General features: G+C 42.3%; 1 protein-coding gene across 1 annotated transcript; it reads right to left on the bottom strand.

Annotated features, from left to right (window-relative positions):
• Positions 1-370: 370 nt before the first annotated feature.
• Positions 371-9,654, bottom strand: fzd4 (frizzled class receptor 4). Its single transcript, XM_029518416.1, has 6 exons — positions 9,042-9,654; positions 5,623-5,760; positions 5,094-5,480; positions 4,623-4,768; positions 3,566-3,813; positions 371-3,404 (listed from the first exon to the last, which is right to left on the bottom strand). The coding sequence occupies exons 1-6, from the start codon at positions 9,306-9,308 to the stop codon at positions 2,986-2,988; spliced, it is 1,605 nt and encodes a 534-aa protein (XP_029374276.1). The 5' UTR covers positions 9,309-9,654; the 3' UTR covers positions 371-2,985.
• Between the last annotated feature and the right edge of the window lie 4,246 nt (positions 9,655-13,900).

Consider the following 13,900-nt stretch of genomic DNA (forward strand, 5'->3'; position numbering starts at 1 on the left):
TGGTAAAAATGAATGCAAAGCACATGAAGGGTGAGCCGCTGCCATATTGAGGTTAAGAGTCAGCAGGGTATCAGGGCTGCAAAGAACTGTTAAAGCATCAGCACTGACAAACCATCAAAACATAGTGTGCCAAATTAGACAAGAGGTGGCAGCATTGTTCAAGCCACCAAGTGGACACAAACTCAGGACGTGAGCAGTTTAGATGAAAAGTGCTGCATGAAGACAGAAATCAATCAGTAATTTTATATGCTTGGGTGTCGCTGTGCCACAGTGGCTGTAAGGAGGCAGGAAATGTGTACTGTATACACCACCAAAAATTTTCCACACAGACATGCCTACAGAAAACACACACGAAGCTGTCTGCTTATTGGAAACCAAAAAGTTTTTATTCATCTTCTTCTGATACAAAAGTGATTTTTAAATAACAAACAAGTTTTAAAATTTTTGTCACTTTTTTTTTACAAGGATAAATTAGCAATTTCTTTACAATACACTGATAACTTCATCAAGACGCTGAGTTTTGTACAAAAATGAACAGTCTAGACCTTGAAGGCTACAATCAGTGTTGGTGAACTGGCCCCAACAATGATTCATCTCTGGGCTTCTCAAAAGTGTTTACAAATCTCAATTACCAGTGGTTCTCAATCTTCATCAGGCTATGGCACACACTTGCTGTATTTCAAGGCACAAATACACAGTGATCCGTTGGAAAATGTCACCTGAACCTCAGTGTGATCATCCAAAAGACTGCCAAAACATTAAGGCAGTTTAAGGGAGAAACTGCATTAGCTCAGAGGGGAGGTGGTCAGAGGTTAATTTAATTCAGTTCAACTCAATGTAATGTTTGTTTGACTTTGGAAATTTCATGAGCGTGCCAAGGTATGCTGGTTTGAGAAACACTGGTTTTTCAGGGTTTAAGTTTCACCAGAACCCTCAAAAGTATCTTCGAATGCAATATGGGTGAAGTTACATTGAACACATTTTTTTGAAAATAAATTTCTGTCCCATTCTAAATATTTAACAAAAAAAAACTAAATTAATGACAGGCTGTGTGAGGCACACACTGGTTTCAGGGGAGACAGAGGAGGACAAAGCTTGAAATTATTCAAGACCTTATGCATTAAAATGATCTCTGTCATGTATGTACAAGATGTAATGTGACACAGCCCATGATTATTACATTCAAAGAATCACTGAAACCCGAGAGCTTTGCTAGGTTGATTGTCAGGCAAATATAAGGAATACAGGAGCAGTTGGTGAATGCAGCGGTAAGACACAAGGAGTTAACTTATTTTAATTAAACTCAGATATTGCTTGTTTCTGTCAACAAAACGTGTTGCTTAAGAGAATGAATCGAAATCTTGACGCTTTCATCCATGAAATGTTGAAATACACAAATCTTTTTCCAGGGATGACTTGATTGTCTGGGAAATGAGCCATATAGATGAGGTTTATAGAGGAACGGGCAGGTAGCATCAGACAGACATGTTCTGACATGCTTATTAATCGCTCCAATTATACAAGACACAGGTGGAAGTGGAAAGCATAGAGCAGACATAAATTGACAGCTACATTCTCTTATGTGTCTTTCTTCTCCTCATAGTTAATGAGAGAGATGAGCAGATGTGGGAACTGATTTCTGGCTGTATATACCAGTATGCGTGTCTTTTGGCAAGTGATTGTCAGATAACATTGAATTTTTTAACCTGCTACAAAGAGGACAAAGGCAATAATTTAATTTCCTGTATTTCATCGTAAGTGAAGAGCATACAGTGCAGGGTTTCCAGGAGGACTGCACGAATCACTGGATGTCAGCAGAACTTCCCATAGACCACTAGAGTAAAACCCACAGGCTAACATTTCCCAGGCGCTTTACCGCTTCCATATTTATGGGTCAATAAAAGGCACAGCTGGGATAATCCCAGGATTCATTGTGATGTGATCTACCACAGGCTTAACCCAAATGTACAAAAAGATTGAAAAACAATGGTTCTCCATCCGCCCTTGCCTTCGTTACATTTTTATGAAAAGCGATCGTTGCACATTTCATAACCCACATTAGTCATTATTTCTGTGAAGACAATTAAAACTGACCAAACTCTCCCTGTTAAAAGGTCTGTGCATATTAATATGCTTTTTATTGATCAGTTATAACCCTAATCGCTTCCTCTTGTGACAAGAACAGAAGTTCTATATATCAACTATAGTGCATCATTACAGCTTGGCACTAGTTTCCCAAGAAGCAACAATACCTGTTCTTTTTATATAGCACAAAAAAGTATAGTTAGAAAAAATGCAGTATAATATTTGAACGTAAACTCACTGCATTTCATTCATGTCATTACCTTTGGTCTGGTACTTCATTGTGATTTTATTTAAGAATGTGAAGGGGACTCTCGAGGTGTAAGCTGCTTTTGGGAAACTTCAGCCTACAGCCACATCATGTATGCACCAGGACCCTCCAGTGTAAAATTTAAAGACCCTAAAAACACACAATGGCATAGGAGTTTACCGTATCCAGCAGGTTAAGTCTCTTCTGCTGAGTACTCTGGAGAAATGAGACAGAGAGGTAGACGTGGTGCTACACAGCTTAGTGGTGTCTCCTGTCTGCATATTGATGCCTCTGTTCTGCCTTTTCCGTGTCTCTTTCTCCTCAACTCATCTTTTTTTGCTTTCTCTATCTCTGGTCAAATGAAATCTGGCAGAGGCGTGGAGGCTGTGGTTGGACTCAGTCCTCCGTCTTACCTCCTTTTGGAGGCACAGAGTCAGTTACAGGGAGTAAGGCATACTTATAGACTTAGCAATCTTTTCTGATGCCTTTACATCCAGTGGCTTCCTTGAGAATCTTCTATGAATCCTGTCTCGCATTATTTTTCTCCTTCTCGCCTCTTGATTCTCTTTCCTCGCTGTCCTTTGTAAGGGCGAGTTTCTGTGTGAGAGAAGCCGGTAGAAGTCTAATTTCTGTCCATTTCCTCTTTATTTTCCTTACACAACTGTCTCATTGCCTTTTCTCGGTTTAATCCAGCCCTCCCCAGGAGCCCTCTTGCCCCCTCTGCTCGCCCTGCTGTCTCTGAGCAGGCGGGCAGAGCAGCGCTGCCAGGTATGGAGGGTTTTTGCTGACCAGATCCACATACCGGATGTGATACCTACAAGCAGTGACATGAAGATTCGAAGCATCTCTGATGCCACATATGAATCCCTGGTGCTGGCTTTAAACTCCCCCCAGTGGGACAGCTGGTAGAGGTAACAGCCAATGACAGTAGAGGCCGGGACCGTGTAGAGAACTGAAAAAACGCCGATCTTCACCATTAAACGCTCAAGCTTGTCTGTTTTGGCACCGTCCTTCTGCAGATTGGAACGGATCTTGAAAAGAGCCACAAGGCCGGCACAGATGAACAAGGTGCCTGAGGTGTGAAAAGGAAAATAGAGAAAACCAAATGAAAGTTATATGAAACTGTAAAAGGACTGAATTATTGAATGAATTCTTCTGACATGTAAAAACATAGTATTTTTAGCTTACGGTTGTAACACATTTCCACATATTTCATTATTGAGTTGTAATTACCTATAAGAAGGTAAGAAGCAAGCGGAGCCACTACAAAGCCTGTGAGCGCCTCCTGCTGTTGGTTGCCAACATAGCACAGTCCTGTCAAGTCATCTGCATCCACCAGCCTCATTATGAGGATGACAATAGTTTTTACTGCTGGGATGGCCCAGGCTGCTATGTGGAAGTAGGAGCTGTGCATCTCAATGGCCTCGTGGCCCCACTTCAGTCCAGCAGCCAAGAACCAGGTCAGGGTCAGAATTACCCACCTGGAGAAGAGACAAACACAGGGAGTAAGAGAAACGGCAAACGCTGCGATTGTTTTTTTTGTTATGATGAGTACTCATGGGTATCTCAACAATCTATAGATGGCATCATAATAAATAAAAATCCTAAATAACCATAAATAATGATGTAAATCTAAATGCTGCCAGACACTGACCATATAAACAGGATTATTTCCATTTATCAATTGTCCTATAGTTTTGCTGTATAAAGAGTTTATGCTTGTAATTATAATTAACTCAAATCCTGAAGTGGGCTGTTTGTGAACGTTCAGTTCAAGCATGTTCAAAACAGGCCATGAGGTGTGCATATTCATTCCCCCCGGCACATTTTGTTCACAAATGTGATTCATGTGGTGTATGGATCATTTGTACATCTGCTCCAGGTGAGCCTGTGTAGCACATCATGACACCAGATTGTCCTGAGTAGCACATCAAAGGGTTGTAGTCATGTTTCCGAAGAGTGTGATGTCCTTGAGCTTTTCAGCTTGTTGCATTTCCGCAAGAGAAGTGAGAGGACAAACAGGAAAATGAGGGCAAAGTGAAAAGGAAGAGAAAGTGCTGTTGCAGCAGTGCGTTTCCACTTCAGCTGTGGTACAGAGTGATGCACTCAAAAGTGGTATTTTTACACCGGCTGTTCCTTGTATATGAAAATGAGTCCATGTAGTACAGAGGTTATGAGACAGGATAGTTGGTTCTGACGGAAAACAGGATACAAATCTTGTGTTCCAATTGTTCCAATAGTCAAGCTGGGAAAAGAGGTGAAGGATTCATGTGTGTGTATTTGTACTAACCAAAGAGATGAGGCCATGCCAAAGAAATAGAGGAGAAGGAAGACTATTGCACAGCCGGTGCTCTTTAGCCCTTCCTGTACTAGAATTGGAACTGCTGTGGCATCCAGGTCACAGGAAACACGTTCCCTCCCCAGAGTCAGACGTACCTAGAAAATGAAGAAGAAAAATAAATAAATAAATGAAAACATTAAAAATGTAGCAAATTTAATTGCAGAAAAAAGGGTACCTAATTTTTTATGTCAATAAAATAGTCATATATTAATCCTTTGTAAATGGACATGCAAGGAAAGGAGTGGCTGCCCTAGACGAAGCTATGTACTTTGTACACACATTATTAAATGCAAATATACCAATAACGAATAATCAGTATGTTTATTTCGTCTATCAGTTAACTAACTTTTGTCACATCTTCTTCTCGTGTTTTGGTTTTAGTGAACTATTTAGTGTTATGTAACTGATGGTCCCACTTACCAGGTATGCAACACTGTACAGATTACAGCACATGGACAGGAAGATGATGGGCCGCTCAGGGTAGGAGAAACGCTGTGAATCCAGTAGGAAGGTCAGGACAGTCAGAGTGGTTGACAGGAAGCACAGCACAGCCCACACCGCCATCCAAGCGTCTGTGAAGACTTTGGCCCCTCGCCGGTACAGCCCGCTGTCGTAGCCGCACTGCAAGGTACAGCTTTCAGTCTGTTTGAGCCAGGTATACTGGTCAGGTGCCGATCCCAGGGCCTGACACTCTTCCTGATGGGGAGGATGGCGGACCGGCTGGTATGGTGGGTCCTCATCTCCCGGACCCTCCATACACATGTGGTTGTGGTCGTTTTGAGGTGGAAAGAGGCTGCAGTTGAGCACCTAGATGAGGTGTGAGATGTTATTTTCTGTTGCTACTTAAAGCGGTGATACTTATGGAAAACGGCACGTCAGGCTAATCTACATGCTTTTTAATTGTCCTAAAAGGGTTACACCCAGGTGTTCCTGTGACGGTGGGACTCACCTCAGGCCATATGAATCCAAACTCATGGAGCACTGGGAGGCATTTTCTCTTGACGGACAGGCACATACTACCACATGGCCCGATGGGGATGGGCACCTTGTCCGTGCACATTGGCACATACACTGAGCACAGGAAAAACTGGAGAAAAAAGAAGATAAAAAGTTGCAAGTTGAACACTTTAATCTGAATTATGTTTTACAACCCTGGATTTTTTTTTATCCTCGAGATTTAACAGCATGCAATAAACAGTAACCACAGAGCAAGCTTCGAGAGAAGAAGCAATGACCCAAGAGTCATAAAATGAGCTGAGATTGATGATACCGGAAATATTTTGAATCTCACACACACACATATATATATATACACATACACATATATTAAAAGCGACTGTTTTTTTATATTGAGAAAAAAGGATAAACAAACACACAAAGGAATGATGTAAGAAGAATGAAAAAAGACTGTAATGCTCATTCAGTATTATGTCAGATTTTGGTGCATGGCTTGTCGACTTTGTTCTAGTCAAGTTAAATCAAGCTGTGAAGCAGAAGGTAAATCATGTCTGTGGCAAAGTGCTTGTTAAAAAGTGGAAACAGTGCTGTGAGTACCCCGTGGGCTCATATTTCTATATATTACAACAGGATTACAGCTGGTAGATGACTGCACCATGCACTCACACATGTGGATCTTCCATCTCCTTGCATATACCACTCACTATCGCGCTGCTTTCTCTGCCTTTTACTTTCAATATGTTGCATCACCTCTTCTAGTTGTGATTCTCTATTTTCACTTCTAATCAAAACTTTAGAACTTGAGTCAAGGCACCACGGCCAACACTAACCTGCTCCAAGGTTACACATACAACTCTGTGTCTTTAAAAAACAATCTGTGGTCTTAACAACACTAAGGCCATGTGCCATGTAATGCTGCATAATCTCCCCTAATCCAAGGTTCTGTTTTCTCTGTCTCATGGCAATGGTTTCGAAATAGATATGTAAGTCAAAGTTCTAAAGAAAATGAATGTCTGAAGTTGCATTTGACAATTTAAAGTAGTTGAAATATAAAATGTGGAAGAAGAGAAACTCTAGGCCTGGAAAAGGTTGCAATTTCTCTGGATTTTGTGCTGGCAAAATCGGTTTTAAACAAAGGTGTGAGATTGCGCAACACTCATGATATGAGAATACAAAGAAGAAATTGCATTTCAGTCACTTGCGTTCAGGTAAATTAAACCAATGTTCATTTCAGAAGTAAATATGTGGGTGACATCAAGTACAAGAGCACTTTACAGTGAAAGGTTTCTTTGTGTTCCTTTTCTAAAATGCCAAAACAGTTATTGGGCCATAACAAGAACAAAATGTTTGAGACTTTCAGGCTTGATCCTGTGATACAGAAATCCCATCATAAAGTCAGCCCTTGAACAGAGCCCAAAGAAGATAGGAATCCAAGAAGGGTGTCAAGGTTGGGAAATAAATACACATGGAAATGTCACACAACTCTTACTTTCTGTGAGGATTCATTTGGAAAGTAAAAAAAAAAATAAAAATCTGTGCATTTCTGCACTATGTGGACTATGATATTGCAATGTCAAAATCTTTTTGTGGCTTTGGTTCCTATGCTAGGGGCCTTTCTGTGTGGAGTTTGCATGTTCTACCCATGTTTGTGTGGGTTTCCTCCCACAGTCCAAAGACGACATGTTGGGGTTAACTGGTGACTCTAAACTGTCCGTAGGTCTGAGTGTGAGTGTGAGACAGAGTGTTGGTCTCTGTCTGTTTCTGTGTGGTGGCCCTGTGATGGACTGGTGACATGTCCAGGGTGTACCCCGCCCTCCCCCAGTGTGAGCTGGGATTGGCTCCAACACCCCCTGTGACCTGGAGACTGATAAGCGGTAGAAGTTGAATGAATGAATCATTCTTTTATTAAATTAATTAAAGGTAACTTTATTCTGACTGAACAGGATCTGGGCTGTAGTGTGGCTTTGTCCCAGCAAATGGAGCAGGCCGGTTGATATGGAGTCAATATTTAGCTTCTCACTCCAAATAGAGTGTCTCTGGTCCCAAACTCAACCACATTGATTACAGGTGTCCTGAGGAATTAGTGATATAATTCAATGAAATCACCAATGTTTCAATGAAATGAACAAACAAGTTAGCAAAGTTTCCCTTTTAATGTGTGTGTGCATTTTCTGTGCCTATTCAGAAATATTCAAAAGAATGACATTGTGGTATTTCTGTAAATTCACATAGTGAGTTGTGTTTATTGTTGTCGTGACAGTAATGTAACACATTCTGGGTGTTTTCCCCGACCACTGGTAACCTGAGCACTGTCCCTTCACTGCTAAAAGCTTCTCTAGTTACTCGTCAGGAAGCCTCCCATTAGAGCAAATGTTAGGGGATACGATTTCCCATTCCCCTTCCCTCCCTCTTTAGTGTGTGTGTGTGTGTGTGTGTGTGTGAGAAAAAGGGAGGGAAGGGGACTTGGAAGGCCAGATAATCTTAAGAGACAATTTTCAGCTGCAGAAGGACAGTTTGGTTTTACGCTGCAGTTGCTCCTTCCTGTTTCACATCCTAGCACACAAATGGCCCTTGAGCAGGATATCAATTTAGCATGTCAGATTTTTACACACACAGCAGTAACTCACTGTGACATTATAGCAATGTACAGCATACCAACTCCAGACAGGAGTTGCAAATTTCATTTTTATAAATAATGAAATGAACAAACTCATGAGAATGACCTCATGATCATGTATGCAGAATATCTAGACTGCACATGATTTCAGAAAGTCCATTTCTCAGCACTGGTGCTGATATTTCCAAAAATATGCTCTCCACTGAGACACCAGTCGTTCTGATTATAGCTTTTAAGTAAAATCTCAGACAATAATGCGCTCAGTCTAATTTTTTCTTACATGGTGCATAAGGCAAAACAAGCAGCATTTGTCTTAGCACACTGAGGGCAGCACTGTTAACAAGAAGACTACAGTATATTGCCCCGAAGACTCAGCTGTTGCTGTGTGGGGCATGAACTCAGAATGTCAACAGACAGAAAGGGCATTTTCATTGAAATTAGCATGACAGACTGGCACAGCAGGAAGGAAGGAAGGCAGGGAGTCCTCCATTTATTCTATAGCTCTATATATAACTGCTGGAATGGGAATCAATCAAATGCTGAGCCGCTCATTATGACAGGCACCATCAGTCTGAACTGTCTGAATAGTCGACTATTGCTGGTAGCTCCATGTCATGTGCTCTGAGACCATACTGTCTCTCTCTTAGACACACACACACACACAAATATAGCAGACCATTTAGACGTGGTCATTCCCTTATGAGAATGGGATCACAGATCCTAAATGTGTGCATTTCTACAAAAGCATTAGTGTCTGGCCCGACTGCCACACACTGGATGCCATCCCTCAGTACCTTGAGTTGGCTGGAGCAGCCGTACTGTATGAGCGGGGTGAAGGTGGTCAGCTGCAGCTCGGCGTCCGACTGCAGCACGTTGCCGACCAGATTGGGCATCTTGGTGACGTTGTATCCGAGACCCTGGCACATGCTGATGCGGATCGGGTCGCAGGTCATCTCCTCCACCTCATCTCCAAAAGCCCGCACCGGGCAGAGCCGGCCGACCAGCCCGGACAGGAGGAGGAGGAGGGCTGCCCGGCTGAGCGACACCATCATCCCGGGCATGTCGAGCCTGTGAGCGGCTGCCCCGGACTAATGTTGGCACAGGTATTGTGTGCTCTTACACAAAGTTGTGTTAAGTGGCCGTAGAAACCTCCCGGTGCGTTATTATAGTCCAGCGGGGAGGGAGCGCTCGGGGTCCGTGTGTTTTGGAGGCTACGGTCTCCCGATCCGAGCCATTCAATACACCCAAATATCCAACGATCAGCTGTGATTCATTGCGCGTGAGTGACGGACTAGAATAACGCGTGCACGTGCAGCGGAGCGGATAAATCCTGCGGTCCGTCCTGCTCTGGTTCCGCTTGGTAAGTCCGTTTGGAGGAGCGCAGCGCAGCGGTCCGGTTTTGCGCCTACTGGCTGTGAGCGTCCGGGACTAAACTTTATTGTGTCTGTGAGGAGAGACTGTTTTGCCTGTCCAGAGGAAAGCCGACCAATCCATGCGCGGGAGTTGGGTTTCCCTGACCAACCCCTGACCAGGAGGGCGGGATCCGGGAGAAAATGGAAGAGCGAGCCTCAGCCCCTCTCCTTCGCCTCAGCCTTTCCTTCCCGTCTCCTGTCTCCTCACCTCTTGCATCCTTTGCTTTATTTACTAATTTTCCTCACCGTGCCCACCCCCGCCCCCTCAAAGAAAATCAAGTGAGCAACTAACTGTTCCCCAACTAATTCTAACAAAATCCAGAACCTGTATTTATGCAGGCAGATGTGGCTCACATATATTTTTATTGGCCTTATTTTTAGAAAACATGCATCTGAAAAAGTGGATTTTTTTAGTGTGTCTGTGTGTGAGTGTAAGCATATATTTATTTTAAATTTAAAGTCCCTAATGGTCTTTTAAGGCTGTCTGGAAGTTCACCACAGGTTCCACTCCCTTTCTCTAAAGACCCATCAGCTTTAAGTGCTCATGACATTGTAATTGAAAGTAGAGCCTTAAGAGATGCTGAAGCTTTGGAAATCTGTTTTGCATTGCAATGAATGCACATACTGGACAGGTTTTGTTTGCTTGTGGGACCCCAGGAGAAAGTTTCGCTTTTACACCATGAAACTAGCAGTGAAGTGTTGTTTTGGCTTTTCTGTCTTGCAAAAGTGGAGTATGGCTGAGAAAGTGCCTGGATTTGTTGAAAATATTCACCAGCAGAAGGGCTCAAGGAGTTCTTGATTTGTGTTTTCCTCACTTTGGAGACTTTATAGGCAGCTGACAGGTGTATTTAATTCAGCTTAAGACCTCCATGGGCCTTTTCAAATACTACAAATACCTGAAGTTACTATAACCAGATTTTTAAGAATCAAATGAGTTGAGGCAGAAGAAGCAAGGAAATTTAATCAGAACATTTTAGTGCGATCTGCCTGAGAGTTCTGAATTTGAACTATTTATCCTCTTATGTGCATACACTTGCATTATTTATTTGAATTTTGTGTGTTGACCATTTGATAGAGGTGAGATAACAGCCCTGGTATTGACATTCCACACATGACCTACAAACCCCCCCCCCCACACATACACACACACACACATGCACAAACACACTTTCTCCCACACACTGGGAGCTAGAACAACTGATCCTCAAAGTGTGTGCTCTATTTAATCCTAAAAAAGATGTAAAAAACACAGACATTTTACTTTTATGTTAATATTATAATAATTTGACTGAAAATAAATAAAGTGATTTCTGTGTGGTTTTTTTTGTTTTTTGTTTTTTTTTTTTAAGTTTTGAATGAGGGAGTCACATAAACTCATGAAAAATATCACAAATGTGGTCGGCTGATCTGATATTGTGCTGCCATGTTTTCCGTCCTGGATTAGACTGTGATGTTAAGGCGAAGCCAGTGTGACAATTGATTGGCAGCAGCAATGACCTCTCCACCCAGCCACCCCTTCACCCCCACTACCCCCCAACACACACACACACCTCTGGTCACACACATTCGCATATGCACCATCCCCCTTTTGCTGCTCTTTGGCTGAACTCTGGGTTAAGACCTGAAGTAATTAGCACTGAGTTGAAACAATAGTGTGCCCTGGAGCTGATGGTTATCAGGGGCGTGGCGTGTGTGTGTGTGTGTGTGTGTGTGAGAGAGAGAGAGTGGAAAAAGAAAGAAGGCAATGGATGTGAACAAGAAATTGAGACATTAGAACCAAAGGGATGCAAAATTAAAGACGTGTAAATCTGAGCTGAAAGTGAGGAGGGAAAATGACTGGTGATCCTTTCTCGGCATCACAGAAGCATGAGTTAATCACATCAGTTATTTAAGTCACTTCTTTTTAATGGCAGAAAAAGAATAATGAAAGCAGAGAGAAAGAAGGTGTGGGGCAGAGAATGACACTAGCACATTATCGGCCCAAGCCACCAGCACACTCTGTCCGCTCTGTTTTCTTTCACAGTAGAGTGTGAATAGCAGGGGTGAGCGGACAACACGTAGGGACTGACAAACTAATGGCCATCACACTGAGTGGATAATGACCACAGTTACTCTGTAAGCCATAAAAGTTAATAACCCTACATTCCCATTAAAATTGACTTGCCTGAATTGACATTTGGTTGATAAGCAATGATGGAGCCAACAGATCTGAAATCTGTTTGATACTACATTCAAGGTCATGGTTTACATGAGGTAAGATATGATTGAAGTTGGTGCAGTGCATGAAACCTGAACATTACGTGCCTATTTTGTCTGATCCAAACAAATTATTTTAGTACTCTTGCTCTGCTTTTTGTAAATCCACAAGGAGTGTATTCTCTGGCTGTCCCACTTCAGTGCGCTAACCGTTTCCTGACCAAACCAGCAATCAGCAGCAGGAGGAAATCAGGCTGCCAGAATTCAGTTTACTACAAGCATAATATAAACATTTATTGACAGTGAATGTATTGAAAACTGTCTGTATAGTAAATATGCACTGGAAGTATATCAGCAGCATTATGTGAACAGTGGGAGGTTTAGGAGAGCCATGCGTGTGACACATGGTGGCAGTCCGACCAACTACAGTGATTACATTTACTGTCAGGTTTACTTTTTTTTTTTTTTTTTAGTTTATCTGTCTTCACTTATTAACCAATGACAAGTTGCATTATTTTCACTCTTCTGCAACAGATGCAGGATTGGATTGGACTTGCAGCATGAGGTCTGTGTGAGAGTTTTTTAGCCGTCCAGCAGTGCTGATTTCCACTGCTGTAGGCCAAGCTAAAATAGTCATGGCTTTCTAATTATCTGTGCCACACAGTTTCCTCCAACACAACATTCATGTGATTCTTCTTGCGTGTTGAAGCCAACAGAAAAAGATTCAGTGGTGTGGTTTTCCTTCCCAAATTACCCACCCTTGCTCAGATTTTGATGGTTTAATGCTTAAGAGCTCTGCCTTTGGAAGGACATGTGCCCCAGCTGGCCTGTGATCAAACCTCACCAGAGTCTTAACGTCACTAATCTCTCCACTCTATCACTGCCACCTTTGTTGTTTCCACAATAACAAAAATATACACGCACAGAATGTCGGGTTCCACATGAGGCAGACGGGCATACAGCATTCATTGTTGAATTCAACTTGAGTCCACAGTTAGTCACGACTTGAAGTTAAGAAGTAGGCTAAAGAAATGTTTATGGCTTGACAGAGACATTAATTTTGAGATTGAAATGTTATCAGGCAGTCTCGTTTGAATCACATGAATCATGGACTCAGACTTTCTCCATGTAATAATAATATTTGTTCTTGTCTTTGCGCATAAACATACGGGCTGTGTTTGTTGGCAAACTGCTGCTCTGAAGTGGCGCACCAATGTGGAGGAATTGATTTATGATTATTAATAATGTAGTCTCACAGGAGCAGACAGCTGTGAAGCTGAGTGGAGCTAAAATCAGCTACAGTGCAAGTAGAGGCAGGGCACTGCATCTGTCCATAATGATTTAATACCAGCTGCCCAAAACTGATTTACATCTTGCCACTAACAGTCTTTATTTTTGACCCTTCACCGTCTACTCTGTCTATTAAGTTTCACATTTTCCTCAATTGACTAATTCATTTCAAATTTAAAAGAAAAAAAGTTTTTACTGGATGAAAACCATTATCTAGCTTGAGTTTCAACTGAAGGGGAGAAGGTTCCTTGGCAATGGTGTCTTATATAAAACCTTTGCAAACATCTGAGTAAAGTCAGTTTCAAAGTGTAACTTTATTTTAGTTTCTCTTACGATGAGATTACCCCTTTTTCTCTTAAATGAGTATGCTCACATTAGTTTGGCTGCAGCCTTGTTACAGCCGACTCAGTCTCGCTGTGGGAATTTAACCATGCTAACCTTTCAGCTTGGCAGGTTGAGTGAAAGGCAGTGCCCTCAGGACAGAAAGAGAGACACAAGTGTGTATCAGTCACCAGATAGCATCTTGTGGCTCGATGCCCAATCTGCAGTCCTTGAAGTGTGGTATTAATAGGACCGCCAACTCCTTGGAATGGTGTGAGTGTGCATAACTGCAAAGGTTCTGCATCTGAGAATTGTGATGTTACTTCCATGAATTTGATATTTTTAAGTGTCTGTGTGTATGGATGCAGATGTTTAAGGTGTGTGTGTGTGTGTGTGTGTGTGTGTGTGGGGGGGGGGGGGGGGGGGGGGGGCTG

The sequence above is a fragment of the Echeneis naucrates genome, chromosome 13 (genome assembly GCF_900963305.1).
Source record: "Echeneis naucrates chromosome 13, fEcheNa1.1, whole genome shotgun sequence".
Classification (NCBI taxonomy): domain Eukaryota; kingdom Metazoa; phylum Chordata; class Actinopteri; order Carangiformes; family Echeneidae; genus Echeneis; species Echeneis naucrates.

Bases quoted from the DNA above. Each gene is read 5' to 3' on its own strand.
- fzd4 (XM_029518416.1), bottom strand. From the start codon at position 9,308: ATGCCCGGGATGATGGTGTCGCTCAGCCGGGCAGCCCTCCTCCTCCTC. The intron at 5,481-5,622 runs GTGAGTCCCACC...CACCTCATCTAG, and splicing joins TTGGATTCATATGGCCTGAG to GTGCTCAACTGCAGCCTCTT. The intron at 3,405-3,565 runs GTAATTACAACT...TTCACACCTCAG, and splicing joins TGCTTCTTACCTTCTTATAG to GCACCTTGTTCATCTGTGCC.